We start from the raw sequence: 24,120 nt of genomic DNA, 5'->3' as shown, positions 1-24,120 counted from the left end.
GCTACCAGTTTAGGAAGTTTTGTAATCATTCTGCTAATACCTGCATGTTTATTAAATGTTTTGAAACATGCATCAGTCTACCCAATTTGATTTGCAATTTTCATTAGAAAGGAATGAATGGGAGACAGCCTGCAGTGATGACTGCAATAAAGCCTCCCATCCCTGTGTGCCTGCCCTTTGCCACGGATTTGGCTGCTTCTGTGAAGACATGGAGTCTATTTCTCCACTTCTTGGATTCTGGGCTGGCCTTGTGACTCGCATTGCGTGCCGTGACTGTGTGAATTCTGTGCAACACAATGTGGTGAAAGTGATGTAGTGTGACTTCCGAGTCAGGCCTCGAGGCATTTTGCAGCCTCTGCTGACATCCTCTTGGAGCAGGGCTTGAGAGCAGCATGCTGTGAAGATGCCCAGTCTGGCGTAGTGGAGGCCACATGGGACAGAACCGAGGGGCCTCGCTGACAGCCAGCGCCAATTGCCAGTCACATGAGTGAGGCCGTCCTGGGCCCCCCGCCCCTGTGGCCATCTGACACAGGAGTGACCCAGGCAAGACCAGCAGATGAAACTTCCGGCTTATCCCAGCCCAAACTGCTGATGCAGAGGCCTGGTTGTTATTTTAAGCCAATGAGTTTTCAGTGGTTTATGAGGCAGCAAAAGATAACTGAGACAGTATAAAAGGATCTAAGTTCGTAAACGGTGTTTGAATATTTAAGAGAACTGATTTACCATGTTTATAAGTTTAATCTATTAGTGTATAACAATTGCTAACTGATTAGAAAAAAATGCTTGGCTTGGGAGGGAAGAATAAGGTGGGGGATGAAGGCATCTTTACCGGCTACTCCCTTCCTGCTTATAAAAAAAAAAAGAAAGAAAAAATATGCTTGTAAAAAAATATATATATATGCTTGTTATATGTGTAAGTCTCTTCTGCTGAGAGTTTGAGGCATTTGAGAGGACCAGCTATTTCAACTCTGTAAAATGTAGTTTAAAATCTATTAGGGAATTTAATTACCTAAGTTTGCAATTGGCATTCATTTTCAGAATTTAATCTGTTGAACCTGTGATTTAATTAAATATTCATCAAAGACTTAGTGAAAGTAATTGTTCTTATTTTTACACAAAAATTAGATTTATAAATAGAAAACTAGATTTGCAAGTTGCATTTGGATATTTAAGAAAACCTAGTTCTTTTAATTTATGAGTTTAATAAATACAGTATTAATTTAAATACAAGCAGCAGTAGGTAACTTTTTGCTGCATGAAAAAAAACCCTCTCCAACATTAAAAATCCTCAACAGAAAACAGCGGGTGTTACAGCCCCACCAGAAGATTTGGCACTCCACAGACTCCCATGCCTTTGCTTCTGTGGGTCCCTTGGCCTGGAATGCTCCTGACACACATAGACATCTGTGGTACCTGGCAAGATTTTACCTTTTCTAAAAGGTCCAGCTGAAACTCTGTGAAGAGGTCCTGCCTTGCCAAGTCAGAATCGCACTTCTCTGCCTAGACCCATCCGTGTGTGGGGCCCAGGCCTCTCTTAGAACAGACCCTGGTAGGCTATTGTCTGGGACCTTCTCTATCCTGGCTGCCATGTGAGAACAGAGCTGAACCCCAACAAAAAGAAATAGAAGGACTAGTTCAGATGCCGAGGGTGTCCAGGGTGCTTCCATGGCCTGGCTCTGGGGGACGTGGATTTCAGGCTCTGCAGAAGGCAGCCTCCTGATAGGCACTGATACTTTCTATGGCTGGGTCCCCTGCCTCTCCTTGCGTTCTCCTCCCCAGACTTTGCCGGGAAGGGTTTGGTGAGCAGAATAACGCCCCCCAAAGATGTCCACATCCTAATCCTTGGAGCCTGTGCATATGTTACCTTACATGGCAAAGGGGAATTAAGGTTGATAATCAGCAGACTTTAAATGGGATCATCCTGGATCATCACCGGTGAGTTCAATGTAATCACAAGGGGCCTTGAAAATGGAAGAGAGTCAGAGGGAAAGACCACCAGGGAAGACTGGTCAGTGAGATGGAACATTGCTGGATTTGAAGATGGAGGAAGGGGCCCACAAGCCAAGGAATGTGGGTGGTCTCCGGAAGCTGGTGCTGACACCTTGATTTTTAGCCCAGTGAGACCGATGTCTGACTTGTATCCTACAGAACTTTAAGAAAATGAATTTTATTTATTTATTTAAATTTATTTATTTATTTATTTATATTTTTGGCTGCGTTGGGTCTCTGTTGCTGCGCATGGGCTTTTCTCTAGTTGTGGCGAGCGGGGGCTATTCTATGGTGCGGTGCGCGGGCTTCTCATTGGGTGGCTTCTCCTGTTGCAGAGCACAGGCTCTAGGCACGTGGGCTTCAGTAGTTGTGGCACTCAGGCTCAGTAGTTGTGGCTCACGGGCTCAGTAGTTGTGGCTTGCAGTCTCTAGAGTGCAGGCTCAGTAGTTGTGGCGCACGGGCTTAGTTGCTCTGCGGCATGTGGGATCTTCCTGGACCAGGGCTCGAACCCATGTCCCCTGCATTGGCAGGCGGATTCTTAACCACTGTGCCACCAGGGAAGCCCTTGTTTATTATTTAAGCTGCTACATTTATGGGAATTTGTTATAGCTACAACAGGAAGCTAATACACAGCGTCACCCACATGCTTCATTGCCTGAATCAGTGACATTTGTGTAATCACTTACCAGACCACAGATAGGAACCAAACAACCTTGACCCAAGCCTGGACTCTGACCCCCATAGGCCATGTTGACCTTGGGCCAGTCCAGGCTTCTCATCTGTGCCCTAGGGCAGTGCTGCCTCACCAGGCTGTGGGGAGCACATAGTGAGTTAATGGAAGTAGAGCAAATGGGTGTAGAGGGCTTAGCTCAGCTCCAGCTGGTACCTAGTCCCCTGTGAATGGTTGCTGTCCTAGATGCAGTTGGCAAGGCCCTTCTTGCCCTGGTAAGTTATTGGAGAAGCGGCAAGTGGTGAGGTGACCTTAGGCCTGGGGGCCTGACTACTGCATCCTGAACTCATCTCGCTGACCTTTTCGGGGAAAGGCGCAGGCCTCGTCGTTGGTGGTCCTGGAGTGTTGGGGGCCCTTGGCCCTTCCTTCCTGTCCCCTGGCTTCTGATCTACCCTCTCTGCCCACAGGTCTCCCACTGATCCTCTCTTGGGCACCACAGTGGTGCCAGCTGCATCCACAGGAGGGTTCTGTGATCCTCCTCACAGCCCTGTGAAGAGTTATCGCCACACTCAGCACCAGAGAGGCCTGGAACACAAGGCAGGTCTGCAACGGTCAGACCTGAGAGCTGTCTTCCTAATATACAACTCAAGAAGCAAGGTACAAGGGGGCCAGTGTACCCGAGTAAGAACGAGCAAATCTGGTGCTAAAACCTTCTCTGGAACCCTGGCTTCTTGTCCCAGGTTAAAAAAATATCCACTATGGCGAGTTCCCTGGCCGTCCAGTGGTTAGGACTCTGCGCTTCACTACCGTGGGTCTGGGGTTCAATCCCTGGTCGGGGAACTAAGATCCCGCAAGCCACGGGAGGCGGCCAAAAACAAACAAAAAAATATCCAGTATCATATTTATCAAATAATAAAATGGTATAGAAATACATTAAAATTTTAAAAATCCATCCTTATAGTCCTTGTAAAAAATTAGGAAAAATATAAAGAAAAAAAATCACCCCAATTCTTCCACCGAGAAGGCCACTTGGAACTCTAATTTTCTGCCTTCAAATTACACGATTTCCACCTTTGCCTCCCTAGCTGCTCTAGGTTCGGTTCCTGCCACCGCTGGCTAAGAAGCAGCAGCGCAGCGGCCTGGGGAAAGTCGCCCAACCGGACGTACCCGTTCGCGCCACTCGTCACCTCCCCACCGCCGGCGGGGACGCGCGGCTCCCGGGGACTGGGGGCGGGGTGGGTCCCGGGTGACCCATAGGGAGCCGCGCTCGACTCAGTACGCCCGGCCAGAAGGGCGGAGGCGGGGCCGGGGGCGGGAGGCACCTCCCACCAGGAAGTTGGCGGCGGCCGAGCCAGCCCTAAGAGGAGGCGCACGGCGGCCGCGCGACCCTGCGAGAGCTGGGCTCAGGCGCAGCGCGCCCCTCTGGCCGGGCGGGGCGCGCACGTGTGTATACGAGTGCGGGGGCCCGTCAGCGGCCCGGACTACAAGTTCCAGGGTGCCCAGCGGCGCGCCTGGGTTTTCTGGCCGCGCGGCCCGCTGGCTCCTGAGCAGGTCGCCGCGGGTTGGCACGCGTCACCTGGTTCCCGAGTAAATAAGGGAGAGACTCCCCGAGCACCGTAAATAGAGTCCAAGTGGGCGGGGAGCCGCCCCGCGCCGCCCGCTCATGTCTCTGCAGAGCCGAGTGTCCGGCCGCCTGGCACAGCTGCGCGCGGCGGCGCAGCTGCTCGGCACCCGGCGCCCCTGGCCCGGCCCCTCGGCGGGTGCCACGCGGACCCGCAGCACTGCGTGCGGTCCCCTGGCGTCCCTGGGCGCGTACGACCCGCGCGCGCGGACCCCAGCGGGAGTTGGGGCTTGGGGGGCGGCGGCGGTGGGGCGGAGAGCCGGGGTGCGCACCTGGGCCCCCCTGGCCATGGCGGCGAAGGTGGACCTGAGCACCTCCACCGACTGGAAGGAGGCAAAATGTAAGTGTGAGCAGGAGGGGGGCGCGAGGGGCGAGGGCGGCCCCGCGTGGGCCTTCTCCGGCTGGACAGCACCCCACCAGCAGCCTCGCCCACCCCAGAGAACTGGGGAAGTTAAGGTCCCATGTGCCCCAGTATGGACCCCCATTAGCAGCCACGCCCCCCACGTGCTCAGCCCCATAAACTACTTCACCGCCCCGACCAGGTCCAGGTCCCCAGTGGGGGGCAGTGTGAGGAGGGTGGCCTCACGCCACTGACGTGTTGCTGGGCACCCCCAGGGAGCATCCAAGACCTAGCACCTTAATCTGTTGTGCACGAGGGGAGCTGAGGCCCAGCGCCAGAGCCAGTAGGCCAGAGTCACTCGGAGTTCGCTTCAGGATCTGACATAGGCTCTGAACTCCCCAGCTTTTGCGCAGTGTGGTTTCTCAAGGGGTGGCATTTTAGGCAGAGTGGCAGGGAATGGGCTGAGGGGACAGCTCTGGGGCTGGCATCCCACCTGGTGGGATCAGATAGCCACAAGGAGTGGCCTCCTTGAGCAGGCCGGTTCCACCTCCCCCCACGCCTACCCGGGGGGCCTGCCTCTCTAGGCACGTGGTTTGGTGCCCTTTTGCCCTTAACGTTGGCCTCTGGACACTTGTGAGCACTCTCTGCCTTATTCCTGGGGGACACAGGACAGAGGAGCTGCGGGGCAGGGCAGGGATGGGGCGTTGTGCCTATGAGAACAGTGACCCCCCGCCGCCCCCCCCCGCCCCCCCCCAATACCCAGGAATCGATCCATTTCCTCCCGCTCTGGGGCAGGGCATGAGTCCTGGTGGGCATGAATCCCAGGGCTGGACTCTGGGCCCGAATAGAGCAGGGAAGGCAGGCAACCTGACCTGCAGAGCCCCAAATAGCCCCGGCTGCCTGTCCAGCTGCCCCTGCCCTTCAGGGCCTGCTCCCTGGGCTCTTGTGACCATTCGGGCTGGATCCCCTTTCAAAAGAACAGGGACAGCAGCTCATTGGCTGGGCCCTTGTGGTGAAGTGGGTTCAGCCAATGGGGTTGGGAAGGCAGGCCTAGGGCGGGCTGTGGTTGGGGGCAAGGGGAAGGCATCCTCTTGGGATTGGAGGTAGAGTTCAAGATGACTTACCACTGTCATGAATTGCATTGCCTTCACTGGGATCTTAAAGCACCAGCAGGAAGCACTTGACTTTGCTCCCGGAACACAAGGAGTGCTTGTCAGCCCTTCAGCCCTGGCCCCAGAACACCGTTCAGGGTGGGGAGTGGGGGCTGGCCCCCTGGTACGGGGACTGTCCCCACAGGGAGCCCTGCTTTCCCTTCTCTGTCAAAGAACAGTAACCCAGGGTGGTGGGAAAGAGAGCTGGGGAGGCCAGGGCCCCAGGCACCTGTTCCTGGATCCGCCACTTTTTCTAGGACCCAGCTCTCCGCCCCTCCCATTCCTGGGTGCCACTGAAAACTTCCAGACCTCGTGAAGCTGATGGGTCAGGGATTCCCAGGCTGCTCTCTGCTAGGAGCTGGGATTTCCATTCATTCAGTCCATGTTTATCGAGTGCCTTCTATGTAGCCAGCACTGTTGTGCTGGGGAGACAGGCAAGGACCCTGGCCTCACGGAGCTTAGGGGGAAGAAACGGTAGAGGATGTGATCAAGGCAATGAGACAATGCCAGGTAGAGGTCAGTGCTGCAAAGAAGCCGTGGCAGATGGGGCTGCGTGAGTGCCAGTGTCCAGTCAGGGGGCAGTGTGAGGAGGGTGGGCTTGCCCCAGGAACCCCAGCAGTAGGTGTGAAGCTGCCCGCCCCCCAGCAGCCGTTAGGTGGCAGTTTGTGGGGGTGAGACACACGGAGGTCTCTCTGTGTCTTACCTATTGCTGCATAATAACAGATTACCCAGACACTTGGGGGCTTAAAACAGCAAACATTTATATTATCTCACAGTCTCTGAGGCTCAGGAAGCTGGGAGTAGCTTAGCTGGGTGGTCAGGCTCAGGGTTTCTCAGGAGGTTGGCGGGGACTTGGTTAGGGGTGGAGTGAGCCCTTCCCAGATGGCTCACTCCTGTGAAATGGCTGTTGCCCAAATGCCTCATCTGGCCCACATTCAAGGGGAGGGAAATTAGTTTCCACCTTTGGGAGGGAAGAGGATCAAAGAATTTGGGGCATATTTTTAAAACCGCCACACTGAGGGACTGCCTCAACTGGATTCTGCCTCTGATTGGGGTCCAAGCTTTGATCCTTTATTTATTTGGCCACGCTGCTCAGCTTGCAGGATCTCAGTTCCCCGACCAGGGATTGAACACGGGCCCCCAGCAGTGAAAGCGCCGAATCCTAACCACTGGACGGCCAGGGAATTCCTACAATCAGTGTTCATTTACCTAAGTATACTGCTGTGTAACCACTACTTTGATCAATAGGTAGAGCACTGCCATCGCCCCACAAGGTTCCTTTGAGCCCCTTTCCAATCAGTACCCCTTACTGCTAATCATTTTTCTATCTGTTCATTTTGTTTCTTCTTGAACTTCATATCACCAGAGGCATATACTGTGTCCGGTTCTTTTTACTAATATCTGTGTGACTCGTCCACATTATTGGGTGTACCGACAGTTGGCTCTTTTTTATTGCTGTGTAGTGTTCCATGGTGTGGATGTACTGCAGTTTGCGCACGCAGTCTCCTGTTGATGGGCACTTGGTTTCCAGTTTGGGACTGTTGGGAATAAAGCTGTTGTGAATATCCTTGTACATGTCTTTGATGGACATGTGCTCATCTTTCTGTTGGGGGTATACTTACACAGGCCTCTAAATGCTTGTCTATGCCTGAGATGATCCTCTCTCAAAGACTGGCACATAGTAACCAAACTCACAAGAGACTGATGTATAGTTCAGAGGGTTGAGGTGCAGTTCACGCTGGGGACATGTAATAGCTGTGGGTCTGGAAACTCATGTGCACATGGGCAGAGCCTCCTCTCCCTGTGGAAAAGCCATGTGGAAGCCAATTCATAGTCTTAAGTTTGCTCAGCAGCAGGTGTTCTCAACTAGGGAGCTGGTTGAATGATTTTGGAAGCTGATCCCACTGCCCTGGGCAGGCTGGGCAAGCTTTCCTGCCAGGGGTGCGCCTACCCACTGAGGATGCCCTTCCCCGGGTGGTTGCTCAGTGTTCCAGTACAAATGCAGTGCTGAGTGCCTGCTCTGGGCCCCAGGTGCAGATGCCTCAGTCCATGGCCCAGCAAGTCCTCTGGACAGATAGTCAAATTCTGCCTGGGTTCTGCACATTCCTTTTTCCTGGGTTCAAGCTGACTGCCCACTTCTGTGGACCTGTTCTTTCTGTGGACCTATTCTTTCTCTAGGTAGGTAAATACCATCAGGCTGATCTTCCTGGCTAGGATACATTCAGTCTTTTTGAGAGACCTCTGCAGTATTTGATTTCACTGGCCAGGGGTTAATTTCTATAATTTAATTCCCTCAGTTCTGGAGTGTCTCATTACCACCCACCCCCGCCAGGTTGTGCCTTTTCATCGGAAGATTGTGGAAACAGTCCTACTGTAAGGCAGTTGGGTGCGAGGGGACTTAAGTTCAGGCACTGGGGTGTTTGGGGGCTTTGCCACCACAGGAGGGGCCTGGCCTCCAGGAGAAGGGCACAGATCCTCCTTCTGACCTGCGGTAGGGGCAGAGCTGTGTGCTAAAAAAGAGAACGGGTATTGGTGTCATCAGACGTGGCAAGCCCTGGCACCACTGCTTCCATGCTCCCTGAGCCTCAGTTTCCTCATCTGTAAGATGGGGCCAACAGCACCCGATTTGTAGGTTGTGCTGGGATCACATTAGAAACCATTTTGTACACAGCGGCCAAAGGGTCCCCAGTGCCCCCCTCCCTTGACACCCCCCAATGCCCCCCGTCCCTTGTCGCCCCTCAGGTCTATCTCCTCTCTCTGCCCTGTTCTGGCCATGGGGACACTGAGCTTATATAAACTTGTCTCCCCCATGGTCTCAAATGCTAGAACTCTGACCCTCAGTTCCTGAGCCCTGTTTCCTCTCCCAGGTGGCTCAGGATAGGGTCATGTGTTCCAGCCTGTTTGCATGGGGCAAGGCAAAGATTTCAACCCCTGTGGGATTTCATGCAGAGCAGATGATTTATCTGATTCGACCGCCGAACCAGAAAATTTCCCAGGCACACCTGGGAATTGGGTGGGCTTCTCCCACCTGTCTTCTGGGAAGCAGCCTTGGCACGTCCCGGTGCGGGCGGAGGCGAGGGGGTCTGGGAGAGCAGAAAAGCTCCAACGTGCCTCCTGCCATCTCCCCTTTGCTCGTGCCATAGGCTTTGATGAGCCCCTGCTCTTGGGGGACGGTGAGAGGTGATTAATGCCCCCACCGCCGTGTTCCCAGAGCCCAGCTGTTATCAGCCCTGCCCACCCGCCCTTCTTCAGAAGAGGAGCCTCCCTCCGCGCCAGCCTGCCCTCAGCTTTCCGAGCACCGTCTCGTGAAGTGCTATAAAGACACTTCTTTAAACACATCACTGAAGTCCCGTTCGCCCGGTGCCCTTTACGGTTCTGACGCAGCCTGCTTCCTCCAGCTCGGCTTTCGTGCCCGGGAGCCGCTGAAAGCTTCATCTGGGGTCAGACCTCCCCATCAAAATTTACTGCAAACATCCTTTTACAGCACCTGTCTCACTGAGCTGTGAAATACTCTCGCCTCTCCAAAAAGGAAAGAAAATTAAAACGTATGTTGTACATCTTTTATAAGAAAAATAAATCTCACTTGTGCTTTAAGTCGGCACCCGTCCTTCTGGCAGAGGGAGGTGGCGCGTGTTATAAATGTGTGGGGCATATGCCCACCGTAAGCGTCCTGCTTCTCCTCCTCCCAGAGCGAGTGAGGAGGGCCTGGGGGCGGCCCCGCTGCTGATGAAGCTGAGGCTGTGAAGACAGCGCTCCGGTCCTCAACTGGCTTCTCCTTCCCATAAATCAGAGCAGTGCAGCCTGTGGCTCCTCGGGGTCAGGCTGCAACCTTGTTGAGTGAGAACACGGCACCCCGCACACTGGCCTCGCGAGGTGTGCGCCTGGGGACCACAGGCCGGAAGGGCAGGCTGGCAGGTGTCCCCAAGGTTGGCGCCTCGTCAGCCGGTAGCTGAGCTGGAAGCTCTGACGGTCTTCCTTTGCCGTCTCCGGGAAGCAGAGTCGTGTTTTGGTCTTTGCTGGAGAGAGAGGACTGCGTGGGCTGTGGGTCACTCAGAGCAGACCTCGGGTACTGGGGAGGGCAGTGCAGGACAGAGCCCTGGGCTGGGTCCCGCCCTGGCTTCCTTTTGCTTGCCTGTGGCCAGGGCGACTGCTCTGCTGATTTTGTAAAGCAGGGTGGTGGCATCTGCCGGATGGTGTCTGCTCGGGGACCTGAGCCATCTCTGGGCATCCCAGACTAGTGCCGTGGGGTGCCTGGGGCCTGCCCCAGCCGGAGGGACTCCGGTCTTGGGAGTCCTATGGGGTTGGTCTGCGCTCTGGCTGTGTCACAGTACGGGCCTGCACTCCGGCCACAGGTCCAGCCAGCTCTGAGTACTGGCACTTGGGCATGCCAAGGCCTCGGAGGGGGCCTTTGGTCACAGTTGTGCAAGACGATAAATATGGGGACCCAAAGAACTTAAACAGCTCCTGCACCTGCTTTGCCCCAAGTTGGAAAAATAATGTTTCCCCTCCCAAATTTTGTCTTGTTTTCGTTTGCTCTCTTTGGGCCTTCTTATTTCACACACAGGAAAGACTGAGTATATCTGATGTGTGTATCGCACTCGACAGCTTCCTCTGTGTTTTCGCAGCCAATCTTCTTGTTCACAGCAAGCTTGGGTGCCAAGGAAGGCTGGCCTTGTCCCTATTCTAGAGACGAGAAAACCGAGGCTGAGAGGGTGAGCACCTTGCCCACGAACATGATGGTGGGAGGTCATGAGCCCAAACCTGGGGGGACCGAGGAGCAAGAGTGGAATCAAACCCCAGCAGCGGCCAGGCCACGGGCCGGCGAACGCCCCGGACGGGCCGGGGGAGGCTGCCAGAGCCTTGCTTTTGCTCTCCCGCCCAGCTGTTCCGGATTTCTCTCCATTTCCCCACCCGTACGCTCTCCCCGACCTCAGGGCTTTTGCGCGCGTTGTTCCCTCCTCTCGGAAGACCCTGTGCTGTTAGCAAACTTGCCCGCAACCTTCGGGTCTCAGCTCCTTGGTTCATTGATTCATCCCACAGATGCCCGGGGACACTCACACACGCTTTATGCTGTGCCAGGTGCTGGGAATCCAACATACACATGACATATCCCCATATGGCCAAGGTCAAGCAAAGCACAGATGGTAGGGGAGGCAGCTGCTCTGGGAGGGGGAGGGCAGTGAGGAGGGAACTGTAAAGGAAGACCAGGCAGGAGGCACAGCAGGTACAAGGGCCCTGAGGCGGGAAACAGCTTGGCTGTTGGGGGAACTGAAAGGCTGAGGGGCTGTGGGCAGGGTGAAGTGCAGTGGGGAGGGTCGCACGGGAGGAGGTTGGGAAAGAGGCAGGCTCTCCAAGCCCTGGCAAGGACTTGGGGTTTGAACTGAGCTTCACACAGAGAGACAGCTTCTATCTGACTTCTGTCCCTAATATCTCTGGGCTGCTGTGTTAGGAACAGACCATAGGGTGGACACAGGGAGTCAGCTGGCCGGGCGGGGCGGGGGGGAGGCGCTTCCAGAGGGGTCTAGGGAGCAATCAATGACGGAGGCTTAGCCCTGGTGGGAGTAGCAGGAGGCACGGTGTCTGTGGTGTTGGGGGGATAAATCTAACAGCCTGCAGATGGATGGAAGAGGGAAGAAGAGAAAGGAAAGGCCCTTGGTTTGGGGCCCCAGCAAAGTCTGGGGCCGTTCACTGAGAAGGAGGAAGGATACAAAGGTCAGAAGCTCAGTTCTGCACACACAGAATTTGGGGGTGAGAGCAGGCTGTGGGCCTGGGGGAGCAGGTGCGCGGAAGAGGCGAGGGGCTGGAGGTGCAGCCTTGGGGTCATGAGCGTTTTCGAATGCGTGGAACTGATGTGAAAACCCAGGGAAAGGGTGTAGATTAAGGAAGAGGGGAGGCAGCAAGGAGGCTGAGAAGGGGGGCCAGCGAGCAGCCTGGGATCGGAAGTTGGGGGTCCTGAGAAGAAAGAAGGGGTTGGGGGTGCTGAGCGTACAGGGGAGGCCAGGAAGGGCCACTGAATAAGGACAAGTGGCCAGTGTGGTGCCTCTGACCTTGGCCTTGATGGAGAGGTGGGGTCGGGGGGAGGAGGAAGTGGAGACAGCGAGTGGAGACAGTGGAGTGAGGCAGAGAAACGAGGCCACAGCTACAGCGTGTGGAATGCGTGGTTGAGGGAGGGTTTTGTTTTAAAAGCCGGGGTACACCAGAAGGTGTTTGAGGGCAGGCAGGACAGTCCAGTGGAGGGGGAGCCGCAGGAGTGAGTCCTTGGGGAGGTGAGCTGGGCGGCCTCGGCTGGGAGGAAGGGCCTTCGTGCCCAGTGACCTGAGGGAGGGAGAACGAGATATGGGCAGGTGTGTGGGGGGGGTTCTGCCTTGGTGGGAGGGGGAGGCAGCGTCCACTGGTTGGATGGCCGGGAGGACGAGCGGAGGAGCTTGGGAGAGGGAGAAGGGGGAGGGGGCACCCACTTCCGAAGGAGCGGCTGGAGTGGCCACCTAGGGAAGATGGAGAATTAAGAGGGAGCCTCTGCTTGGTTGGTGGGGGTTCCTCGAGCGATTTGCAGCTCCTGGGGCAGACCGGAGAAACTGGGGGTACCTCTTCCAGGAAGCTGTCCCAGCCGCCCCTCTGTTTGGTCAGGCCCCAGACCTCGCCTCGCCTTCCAGGTTTGGTGCATGGTGGGTGCTCAGTAAATATGTTAACCGACTGATCTGTATTCAGACTGCCAGGGAGAGGCAGAGCCTGGATGGAGTCGAGCCTGTTTTTTGCTTGGTGGTACCGTCTGCCGGCAGCTGAGTGCTTTGTTTTGTGCCCAGCTAAGCCTGTTCTGCTTCTCATTTAACGCGAGGGAGCTTTCTGTGCCCCCATTTTACAGAAGAAGACAAGCAAGGCTTGGAGAAGCACTTCAGTTCCTTCAAATACCAGCACCATCCCCCCACCGCCACCCCTCCCAACACGCAAAGAAAGGAGCGTTTAAAGTAGGAGCTCTTGGCCTGTTTCTCAGATCATGGGGAGGGCAGACCCTTGAGAAGGAGGCTGGGAAATGGGCTGTGAGCATCCAGGGACTCTAGTGACAGAGGGGACTGTCCACGCTGGGTACCATCCACGCTGGATACCCTTGCCTCTTAGAAAGAATGAGAATGGCACTTCTGTGGGGGATTCTTAATCTCTACCTGGTGGAAGCATTTTTAATCTGATTTGGGTGCCCCTGCGATGAGGTGCCCCTGTCTCCCCTCAGCATCATTCTCCCCCTGTGCTTGCCTCCTGCCCCACACCCTGGATTGCACCCACGCAGAACCCCGAACGTGCTGTTCCGGATGGTGGAACACCCTTCCCTACCCTGGCTGCCTCTCAGTCCTCTTCCCAGTCTCCGCTAAGCCCCCCTGGACTGGGGTTCCGGCTACCTCCCCTCCCAGTCCCCGAGTGTCCCTTCCGTAGCACTTCTTGGAATTTGGATTGCTCGCTTGATTGGGTAAAGCCTGGTCAGCCTCTGTCTCCCCTGCTGCATTATAAATTCACGAGGGCCAGGACCACGTCTGCATTGCTGGGGGTTGGATCTCCAGCACCATGTGTAGGACCTGCGTGTGATGGGTGTTTAAGGAAGGGGGTGGGAAGTGGCTGCCGGAGAGTGTGGTTCTATCTTGAGCTGGAGTTGGTGTAAGCAAATTCAAGGTGTAACGAGCTTTTGGTAATAATTCCCTACAGTGTTGAGCTGGACTGTGAACGGGGCCCTTTCCAGGCTCCTCGGGCATCTTGAGGAGCAGAGGCTTGGATGGACTGACTTCGGCAGGGCAAAGGCACATATGGGGGACCCACCTGTCTCTTGAATATCTGTCTGTCTCTGCCTTTCCACAGAAGGCTCCAGCAGGCAGACCCTACCTCTCCCCCTACCCCCTCTAATTGCCCTCCTACCTCTGCACATTTTCTGATGCTTTTTGGGTTCCTTGACTGTCGTCTTTCCTCTTTGTTGTCTCTCCCTCCCCTGGTGGTCACTGGGGGCTGCTCCATCTGGGGAGTGTGTGGTGGAGGACAAGGCTGGGCTGAGAGCCAGGCTGCCCTGGTGGTCTCAGGCCGACAGGGGGAGCCCACGAGCCGCGAGCCTGGACTGCTGCTCTGGAGAGAGGCTTCCCTGCCTGGGGCCACCCAAAGGGAAGACCAGGCCCAGCAGGGGAACCAGCCTGGGTGGACCCAGAATCTGTGAGTGGATGGGGGGCCTGGCTTCCCACTCACTAGCTGTATGACCACGGGTGGCTTCCTGACCTTCCTGAGCCTGTTTCTTTATCTGTAAAATGGGGACAATTCCAGCCACTCCCTTGATTCATGACTCACCCCAGTGGGTATCTCTCCGCGGGGAGCACTCTGCCAATGCAGGGGGTTTGTCACAAAGGGGCACCAGACCCACTTGCTTCTGTGGCTCTTTGAGGAGCACGGGTGTCCTGGTTCCCTGTGTCCTGCTGCCTACAAATAACGACAATGATGATGTAACTGATTCAGTGCCGCCGACCTACCTGGCCTTAGCATGTATGAGTAAGCTTGAAATTAGTCTGCAAGGGCTGTCTTGAAGATATTAGGGACCCAGAGGTGTGGACGCAACTGGAAAGTGGCAGAGTTGAATTCTGCACTCAGGTCTGTGGTGCCTGAGAGACACCCTCCACTTCCATGGGCCTCAATTTCCCCTCCTAACAAAGAGGGCACAGCAAGATCTTCTAGGGGACCCTCCTTCCGCGCCCCTCCCCGTGTGCTTGCGGGAAGGATGGGTGTGCAGGGCTGCTTTGCATCCTTGGGCGAGGCGAGTATCCCCGTGAGGATAGGAGACCTGTGGGTGGTGGGGAGGCCCCCTGGACTGCTCCTCTCCCTGCCCGCCTGACTCTCCTGCCCACCCCACCCGCCCCTGCAGCGTTTCTGAAGGGCCTGAGTGACAAGCAGCGGGAGGAACATTACTTCTGCCGGGACTACGTCAGGCTGAAGAAGATCCCGACGTGGAAGGAGGCGGCGAAAGGTAGGCCCTGCGCTGGGCAGCCCAGCTGTCTGGGTGGTGCGTGGCCCTTTCAGGCCCATACCTTGGGAGAATCATAAAGACAAGGCCAAGAAGGAGAATGGCGGCAGCATTTATGAGTGCTTGCTGTGTGCGGGCCCTTTGCAGTGTCACCTCATTTAATTACCAACACAGCCTGAGGCAGGTTCGGTTTTTATCCCCATTATACCGTTGGGAAACTGAGCCTTAGACCTGCAATCCCATGGCCGCTGGAGCTGGGATTTGCTGCTTGGTGTAGCGGCCAGCAGTGCAGCGTCCTGGTGAGCGCGTAGGCCCTGCAAATTTCAGGCCTGGTAACCGGGAACCCAGGCCAAGTTACTTAACCCTCCTAGACCTCAGTTACCTAGTGTGTAAAACGGGGATGGATGGCATTGCTACTCTACCTGTGTGGAACGTTGTGAAGATTCAAGGAGATGAGTGTGTGCTGCACACAGTAGGTGCTTAGTCAACGTGGGCTGTCATTACCATGTCGTCGCTCCTCGCGCGGCACGTTGCCTCTGGAGGTGGAGGGCAGTTGATGGTGGCTTGCCTGACTGGTGGCCACTGGTGGGTCACTATGCTGTGGGCACCTCTCTATGACCCCACCCTCGGCCTCTGCTTGTTCCAGGGGTGACCGTGAAGGTGGAGGAGCCCAAGTACAAGAAGGACAAGCAGCTCAACGAGAAGATCTCCCTGTTCCGAGGTGATATCACCAAGCTGGAGGTGGACGCCATCGTCAACGCCGGTGAGTGAGGGCTTCTGGCCAGCCTGAGCCAGAGACCTGGGTGGCCACCTCGTCACTGTACCAGGCACGCGTGGATGCCACCTGGCTCCAGTGAGGCTCGGGTGGCTGGGCGAGGGTGGCCTGCTGGCGCCACGGGAGCCCAGCGTGTCGGCAGCGTGGACTCCTCTCCCCTTGAAACCCTCACCTGCTGCGTCAGGGGCGCCATGGCTGAGCTGCCTCGAAGCTCTGAGACCCGTTAGTGGCGGGTAAGGGAGAGAGCTCCGCTGGAATTGCGCCGGACTGCCCTGCCAGGAAGGCGGTGGCCAGAGGGGGTGGTCCGACCTTGGGGGCTGCAGATGCCCCTGACCACTGCTTTCCTTCCTCCGCCTCCTGCCCTCCCAGCCCCCCTTCTAATTGGGGTGGGCGAGGAAACATGTTGGGGAGCATGTCAGAAGAAGGGTGGGGGCAGAGGCCCCTGCACCCCTGTCAGCTTCCTGCGACGGCTCTTGCTGGCTGGGCAGTTTATTGTGATGAGTTGAGGAGTCTTTTGTGTCTCTCCCCTCTTGCGAGAGGGAGGAAGGTGGCGGCTCTGCTCCCAGGCAGTGGTTGTCTGGCTGAGGTCAGGAGTGGTGTGTCAAGGGGCGGTCAAGTCCAGCAGGTGCTCAGGTGGTTCACAGGACAAGGGCGAGTGGGGGCCGAATCCCCCCACTGTGGTTGCCAAGTGTCACAGGATGGAGCCTCCTTCTTGGAGAAAGGTTCGCAGGCCTGGGCAGACCCCCTTGTCTTGGGTTCCAACTCATAGGGAAACTCCACCGTGCTAGCCCCTCCCCACCTGCGCAGTCTCAGGCGCTCCCAGGAGCGTCTCAAATCTCCTTCATCGCGCCCTTGGGCTTGCAGCCATTGGCTGACCCCAGTGCTGGCCAGGGCGTGGAGTGGCCAAGTGACTCTGGGTCTTGGTGGTGCCCGTGCTGGTCTTGCTAAGCGACTGGGCTTGAGTGACCAGGGGAGAGGTGGCCGCTCATCCGCTCTGGGCCCGCTTGTCTGTGATCTGGGTTGCATTTCCGGCAGTGGCATTGCTCTGCATGTCTCCCCGCTGATGTTCGCAGAACTGTGTGGTCACAGGGGTGTTCCCTCCCCCCTCATTGCCTATTTCAGCGCACAGATGACCAGTCACAGGAAGGTAGGAGTTCTGACTCGGAGCAGGGTGTGGTGGGGTCACCTTTGGGTTTCTGCTTCCTCTGATGTGTTTCTCTTGGGCCACTAGGATGGTGGGTAGCAGCGAGGTCCCCATCTGGGGAGACACGGGGCTAAGACAAGTCAAGTCACAGTGGCCCAGGACAGAAGGGTATTCTTGCTGCCTGGACCCCAGAGGGATGGCCTGGTGTGGAAGGACCAAGCCTTGGGGCCCCGGCTGAGGGGACATTGCCACAGGCCTGCGAGGCTGCCCTGCCTAGTGCCCTGGGCCCTGTCAGTCACTGGCAAGGGTGTGGGAGGCGCCCCGCTGGTACTTTTTTTTTTTTTAATAAATGTATTTATTTTAATTATTTATTTTTGTCTGTGTTGGGTCTCTGTTGCTGCGCGCGGGCTTTCTCTAGTTGTGGCGAGCGGGAGCTACTCTTGGTTGCGGTGAGCGGGCTTCTCATTGCAGTGGCTTCTCTTGTTGCGGAGCACGGGCTCTAGGCACGAGGGCTTCAGTAGTTGTGGTGCACGGGCTTAGTTGCTCCGTGGCATGTGGGATCCTCCCGGACCAGGGCTGGAGCCCGTGTGCCCTGCAATGGCAGGTGGATTCTTAACCACTGCGCCACCAGGGAAGTCCCCCCACTGGTACTTTTCTTCCTGAGCTGCAAAGTGGCCAGAGAGAAAAGTAGGGCATCTTATCCCCTCCTTCCCAGCCAGGTTGATGGTTGGCAGCCAGGAGGGAGGGTGTGGGGACCCAGGCAGGGTGTGGGCAGAGTGCAGATGGAGTGGTGTGGGGGCTCTGGAGCCTGCCCGCGGGGCTGCAGGCATGATTAATGGCTCTGCCTAAGTGCCCTTGTGCCTGGCCAGACTCTGAGTGCAGCAGCTCTGTCAGCCTCTCATGCTCTCAGGGAAGCGCTTTGGTCCTGGCTTCATTTGATTCGCCAGGGCTGGGCGTGGCAGTGTTTGCTGTGTCTTTCTGGGGACTCCCCTTCTCCATGTACCTGCCTGGGCTTGCATGATGGGAATGGCGGGAAACCCACCCATTGGATAGTTGGGGATATTAGGGTCTGATGCCCATGAACAGTGATGCTCACGCAGCACCTGGCATGAACAGAGCCCTCAGCACCTACCGCTGTTGTCGGTGCTAGAACTGATGTCAGCAGAGTCACTGGACGTCAACCCTGGCCCAGGGATGCCAAGGGATCCTGGTACTTCCTACAAATGAGCAGCTATGCCTCCCCCTGCCTGCCTCAGTTTACTAAATACCTCCTGGTGTGTCTTCCCGGGATCTCCTTTTTTTCTAGAAAGAGTCTCATAGCAGGGAGGACCCAGAACCTGCCTGGAACCCCAAAAAAAGGCTGAGGTGGGCCCTGGATCCAGAGCTCCCACCCAGAGCCTGCATCCCCTGCAGACCCTCCCTGCAGGTTTTCCCAGCCCGGTGTTTGGGTGGCCTTGGCACTAATCAGACCTCGGGGTCTTTGGTGGGTTTGGTACCCTCCAGCATCCTCCCTGGGCACCTCCCAACCATGGCCTGGGGCCGCCGCCCACCAGGGGGCAGCAGAGATCGCGGTTCCTGCGCACGGCAGGGCCGGTAAATCAGCCTGTTTATTAGCGGAATAAAAGTCGCGGCAGCGAGGGGCTTTTCAGGGCTGCATAAATCTGGTCTGTGCCTCGTGAAACCCACATGTGCTTAATTCATATGTAAAGTTTCAAGCAGGAAGAGAATACGTGTCCATTAAATTCTATTTGACTTGATTATACTCATTAGCCCTGAATAATTGCTTCTCAGCGCCGACCGCGGAGCCACCACAATGAGGAAAAGGAGCGAGCACTTATCTCGGGGTGGGGATTTTTTAATTTTTATTTTTGAAGTCAGGGGCAGTGTTGGTCCCGCCAGGGTCTGTGGCCCATGGGGAGCCGTGTGGGTCGGACAGGCTGGGGGCTGGAGGTCCACTGTGGAGCTTCTGGATTTTCTCGGGAGGGGGTGGGGGGCGGGGAGTCTCTCTTTGTCCCTGAGGCCAGATGGGGAAGGGGAGGGAAGATGCCATCGCTGCCTGGGCCTTGCTCCAGCTGCAGGGACCATGGAGGGGGAGGCCTGCAGGGGGCTGGGAAGGGCCTGTGCGAGAAAGGGATCAGCGCCCCAGAACCCCTCCATCCTGAAGAACTGTGGCTCGGGGGTGTCTCCAGCCACGCAGGCGCTCTTCCCATCCCTAGGGAGGACCCTGGGGGTCCTTGGAGAGGGCAGGGGCCGGGTGTCCTCTCTTCCTGCCCCCTTCACTTCTCCCCTCCCCGCAGAGTGACTCCACCCACAGCCTCGCTCAGGACTTTGGAAAATCAGACTCAGTTTCCCAACTGTTCCCCTGGCATTTGAAGTCCAGGGCTGGTTTTTACCCCACTCTGTTGATATTTGATATGTGATTGGGGTGTGTGTGCCATTATGTGCCTGTAATAGTGGATGTGTGTGTGATTTGTTGTGTGTATAATATGATGTATGTTATATGGTATGTGGAGGGGGGCTGGAACAGAGTAGGAGGATGTTTGCCTGGCCGGTGGCAGGGCATGAGGTCACAGGGGACAGGACCAAACCCCCTGAAGCCCCCAGGGGCAGTGCAGGCCTCCCCGGGTCATCCTTGGTCTTGCCCCAGTGGCTGCCAGCCGAGGCCACTTGCTCGGGCAGAGTCTGGAGAGTCTCAGGCTCCTGCCATCTGTGCTGGCCGCGGCTCCTGCCCACGGGGGCACACTGCATCCATCTTAATTAAATTGGGCTGCCACGCTGGTGAGATAAGCCAGGAAGCCCCTGCAGCCCCCATTCTGGAGCAGGAGATTCTTTGGGGCAGCGCCTGCCTCTCCAGCTTGGCCCCACGTCCCCCAGGCTGTGTGTAGAGAGAGCCAGGCCTAGCATCTCCTCCAGAGAAAGCTTGGGTCTGGGGGGGTGCCTCAGCTTCTGGAGTGTTTATGTCTTCTCTTTGCCATGGAATGGTGGGGACTATGGGGAGAGGCAGCATGACCTTGACAGGGTCCCTTCCATGCCCTTGAGTTTGCCAGCTTACCAAGCCTGTGCTTGTGGGCCCCTAGTTCCTGACAGACAGCTGAATCCCAGGCAGGAAATGTCTTGGCACAAAGAAAGACCCCCATTCTTGGCCAGTCCAGGGTCCGGCTGCTGGCTTTGGCCTTCAGGGCATAACGGGACGGAGCAGGGATGAATGTGATGCTTTGTGCAAAGACAGAAGGAATATTAAACTGCAAAGCTGTCCCAGGCCACTGAGTCAAGGCCATGCGCGTGCTGTGGCCTCCGGTCAGGTGTCTCCAAGCCTCTATTTCCCCATCTGAAGAATGGAGCATCGTTGGCCCCACCCCAGGGTTGGCACATAGTAAGCTCCTGTAAATTAGTATTGGAAAGTCAGCACGAGAGAGACTAAGTAGAATATAATGTGACAAAACACTGGAAGCGAGGTCTGAGCAGAGTGCCACGGGTCGCCTCAGGGACCAATTAATTCTGCAAGGAGGGCGCGGGAGGCGAGGAGGGTCAGGGGAGCCTTTGAGGGGACCCGGCATGCGGGCCGGGCCGTGCAGAACAGGTGGGGAGCCATGTTTCACAGCGACAAGCTGGCCTCGCTGGGAGTTTTTTTAAGTTGCTTATTTATTTAAAATAAGGCATGAAGTGGTGCTCTGTTTCCTTAAGTCTTGGGGCTTTGATTTGTGAAAATCTGCCAGCTGCTTCTATCACCCTCGTCTCCTTGGCAAGCCAGCCAAAGCCCTTGCTTCATCCCTTCTGCTGCCAGGAGGGCCCGGAGGAGCCTGGCCCCCTGGCTGTCCCTGGGCCACCGCTCGGAGTCAGTGATTTAGAGACCACCTTGATGGAATAGCAAGCAGGGAGGCCGAGGGACGCCGACTGCCTTGTGGGAAGTGATCTGACGCTGAACTGTCTCCGTAAATCGCTTTACCCGTCACTTCAGATTTAAAGGTGTTTACTGAGGCCGGGCCTCCACAGCTACCTTCAGCAGCAGCCTCTTCGCAGTGGACAAGGAGGGTGGGCGGGAACCTGTGAGCCACGGAAGACTCCCTGGGCCCTGGCCCCTGGGGAGCACAGGTGAGACGGGCCACTCCCTCCATGCCGACCACTTGGCATCCCCGCAAAGCAGGCAGGGCTCGGATCCCCATTTTCAGTGATCAAACTGAGGCTCAAGAAGGAGATAACATGCCCCAGCTCGGCAGGTGACTGAGTCAGAATTCAAACTCACGTGGTGTAGCCTTTCATTCATTCGATCAGCAGGCGTACATGGCAGGCCTGTTGTGCACCAGGCATTGGGGTAGGTCCTGGGCTACAGAAGACTCAATCTCAATTCCCAAATGCAGAGTGAAAAATATGAATGGAAGGGACAGCAAAGTGCCTGAGGGATGGGAATCACACCTGCAAGGGTGGGAGGCAATCTGGAGGGCTGCCTGGAGGAGGCAGTACTTGAGCTGAGAAGTAGGGATCTGAGTTAGAAGTTGGACAAGGACATTCTAAGGGGAGAGAGGGAGAGCACTGGCAGGGAGGGTGAGGCAGGTGGGACTCAGGGGAAGTTCTGGGGGGCTTGGAATGAGCCGTGGTGGGTCCTGAGCTGAGGGTCTCCCTCTAGGTCTAGCCTGTATCCACACCCCATGCTACCTCTCCTAGCCTCCTGGTGTTATATCAGCCCCACGGTGTCAATGGGAAACTAAGGTTCAGAGACTTGAAGCATCTTACCTAAGGCCACACAGCTAAGCAGTAGTGGCACAGGTAGGGAAGGTTTGCCAGACTAAAGAGTCTCCAGGAAATCCCCACCCCCACTTTTTTCGTGGGTAGCTGGGAATACCTTCTCTTTGTTCCCTTTTCTTTTCTGGTTTAAAATTTGGGGTCCCCAGAGTGGGTCTGCTGTCATCTGTCCTCACTACAGGGAAACAGAGAAGCGGGATGGGGACTGGGTGGTCAGTGCAGAAAAGATGGGTCCAAGCTCATGGGCCCCATGAGGCCTTGTGGTGGGCTCCTGCTCCTGTGGCTGCTTGGTCGTCCTGTGCCCCAGTCCTTGCCCTGAGCACCCCACCAAGCCCTGCTTCTGGGTGGGGGTAGTATGTTACTGTTTGTTCCCTCTGGGCCAGGGGCTGCCCCCACACTGGACATATCACCTCACTTCTGAGGCAGGCAATAATATTCCCCCAGTTTACAGATGAGGAGACCGAGGAACGTATGGGACCACAGTGCTGGGTAAAAGGCCGAGCCAGGAATCAAACCCTCATCTTTCAAACTTGGGTTTGAGAGGGATACCGTCACGTTTGCTTTTTCAGAAGTTCCCTCTGGGTCCAGTCTAGGGGTGGGGGGCTGAGTGGATTGGGAGGCCAACAGGGAGGCCTGGGGTGCAGGTGGCTCTCTCCCCACATTAGAAAGCCTGGGACACCAAAGACTGTGCCAAGGCCTGATTTCCACCACTGCAGGAGGAGGGAGGCTCATTTCCACAAGGTCGAGAAGCGGTTACATAAATTCATAAATGATGGATCCCTTCTGAATTATTGAGATTCCCTCAAGGGCTCACAGGGCCTGGGCCAGTGAGCCAAGCTCTGGCCGATGGGCAGGACTCGAGGATCCTGGAAGGTCCTTCTGCCCCAAGGTCTTCTCCCAAGTTTCCCTTTATTAGCCAGATTGTTCCTGTCCTTCCATAGGGAATGTGACAGTGGGCAATGGACCTTGGACCCAATGATCTTTTGTCCTGAGACTCAGTAAATGTTTGTTGATTGAATGAGTGATCAGATGTCCTCGAGAGTTGGTCAGACAGCAGGAAGGACTGGATGAACCAGTGATCCCCTCTGGGCCCCCTCCTTCTGCCCCAGCCCAGACCCCATGCAGCCCTCTTGGTCGGTCATAGAAACCAGGGCTGGAAGGGACTAGAAGGGACTAAAGCATCATGCAGGAGAGGACAGTGGCAGACTGCCATTTGTGTGGGCAGCTGGTGAGGTTCCTGGCTCAGTGTGAGGCCCAATGACCCAGTGCCTGCCACCAAGGCATTTGCAGTCTTGTAGGGAAGACAGGGGAGCATCTGAAGCCCAGAGAGAGACGGTGACCTGCTCAGGGTCACATAGCAGGGAAGTGGCAAAGCAGGCCTTCCTAACTCCCAGCACTGCCCTTTCTCCTGGGCCTTTTTCTCCCCATCACAACACACAGATGGTCAGGAAACACAGGTAGGGCTCCGCTGCCCGCCACCCCCTGCTGAGGGGCCCTGAGCCCTTTCTGTCCGGCTCATCTCGTCCTTGAGGCTGCCAGCCTTCAGCACCCACACCAGTGTGCCGGCCTGTGTCCCTGACATGATCTCCACCCCAAGCACTGAGCTGAGGAGCCTGGAGCTTGTGGGAATGTGTGTGTTTTGAAATTAATGGGGACCATTAAATTGGCCAAGCATGAAAAGGGCTGGATCTGCAGCCCTTGGATCGCTCTCCCGGAATGATCCTGCAGTGCCTTGGCAAAGGGCTGCCCAGCCAGCTTCGGGCCTCCCCAGGAGGCTGTGTCTTGCATGGGTACCCTGTGTCCCTAGGAGGTGAAGGGGCTCTGGCACAGCATGTGAAAGCCATGGATTCCCCCCAGGAACTGGGGTCCCCTTCCCTCCCTCTCAACACAAAGCTCTGTGCAGACAGTGCTGTTTGTGGGGGTGTTGAGATGAATCTGCTCTCTCCAGACCCCTAGGGTGGGCTTACATACACACACCAGAGCCTGGCTCTGGGGACTCCTGGGTGGGACCTGCCCTGGTCCCAACTTGGGGTGGCCTCTAAGACATAACATGACCTAAAAGAGAGTGAAAGTATCCAGCCCCTGGCTCCTCACCTCCCAATCTCCAGACAGCCCCACCCGCTCTGGAGTCTCCATTACAGGACATTGAAATTGGGACTTGGAGTCCTGGGTATGAGTCCCGGCTCCACTGTGCACCAGCTGTGTGGCCTCAGGCAAGCCCCTTCACCTTTCTGAGCCTCGGTTTTCTCATCTGTAAAACGGGGATAAAAGTGCATTAGGGGGCTTCCCTGGTGGCGCAGTGGTTAAGAATCTGCCTGCCAATGCACGGGACACGGGTTTGATCCCTGTGTCTGGGAAGATCCCACATGCCGCGGAGCAACTAAGCCCGTGCGCCACAACTACTGAGCCTGCACTCTAGAGCCCGTGAGCCACAACTACTGAGCCCACACACCGCAGCTACTGAAGCCCGCACACCTAGAGCCCGTGCTCTGCAACAAGAGAAGCCACCGCAATGAGAAGCCCGCGTACCGCAAAGAAGAGTAGCCCCTTTTCACCACAACTAGAGAGAGCCCTGCGTGCAGCAACGAAGACCCAGTGCAGCCAAAAAAACAAACAAAAAAAATGTGCATTAGGACCCACGTCCTGGGTCATTGTGAGTTTGTTTGTTTTTTAAATGTTTATTTATTTATTTTGGCTGAGCCAGGTC

The 24,120-nt window shown here is 56.2% G+C and overlaps 1 protein-coding gene across 1 annotated transcript in view; it reads left to right on the top strand.

Annotated features, from left to right (window-relative positions):
- The first annotated feature begins 4,136 nt into the window (after positions 1-4,136).
- MACROD1 (mono-ADP ribosylhydrolase 1) overlaps positions 4,137-24,120 on the top strand; it is a 152,665-nt gene continuing 132,681 nt past the window's right edge. The window contains exons 1-3 of the mRNA XM_082844815.1: positions 4,137-4,620; positions 14,656-14,757; positions 15,401-15,517. Of these exons, the coding sequence (XP_082700941.1) occupies positions 4,323-4,620; positions 14,656-14,757; positions 15,401-15,517 (517 nt within the window). The 5' untranslated portion in view covers positions 4,137-4,322. The remainder of the gene's footprint in view (positions 4,621-14,655; positions 14,758-15,400; positions 15,518-24,120) is intronic.

Source organism: Leucopleurus acutus (genome assembly GCF_964270905.1).
Source record: "Leucopleurus acutus genome assembly, chromosome: 8".
NCBI lineage: Eukaryota > Metazoa > Chordata > Mammalia > Artiodactyla > Delphinidae > Leucopleurus > Leucopleurus acutus.
Note: the sequence above shows the minus strand (reverse complement) of the source record. Positions and strands in the feature narration are given on the sequence as shown.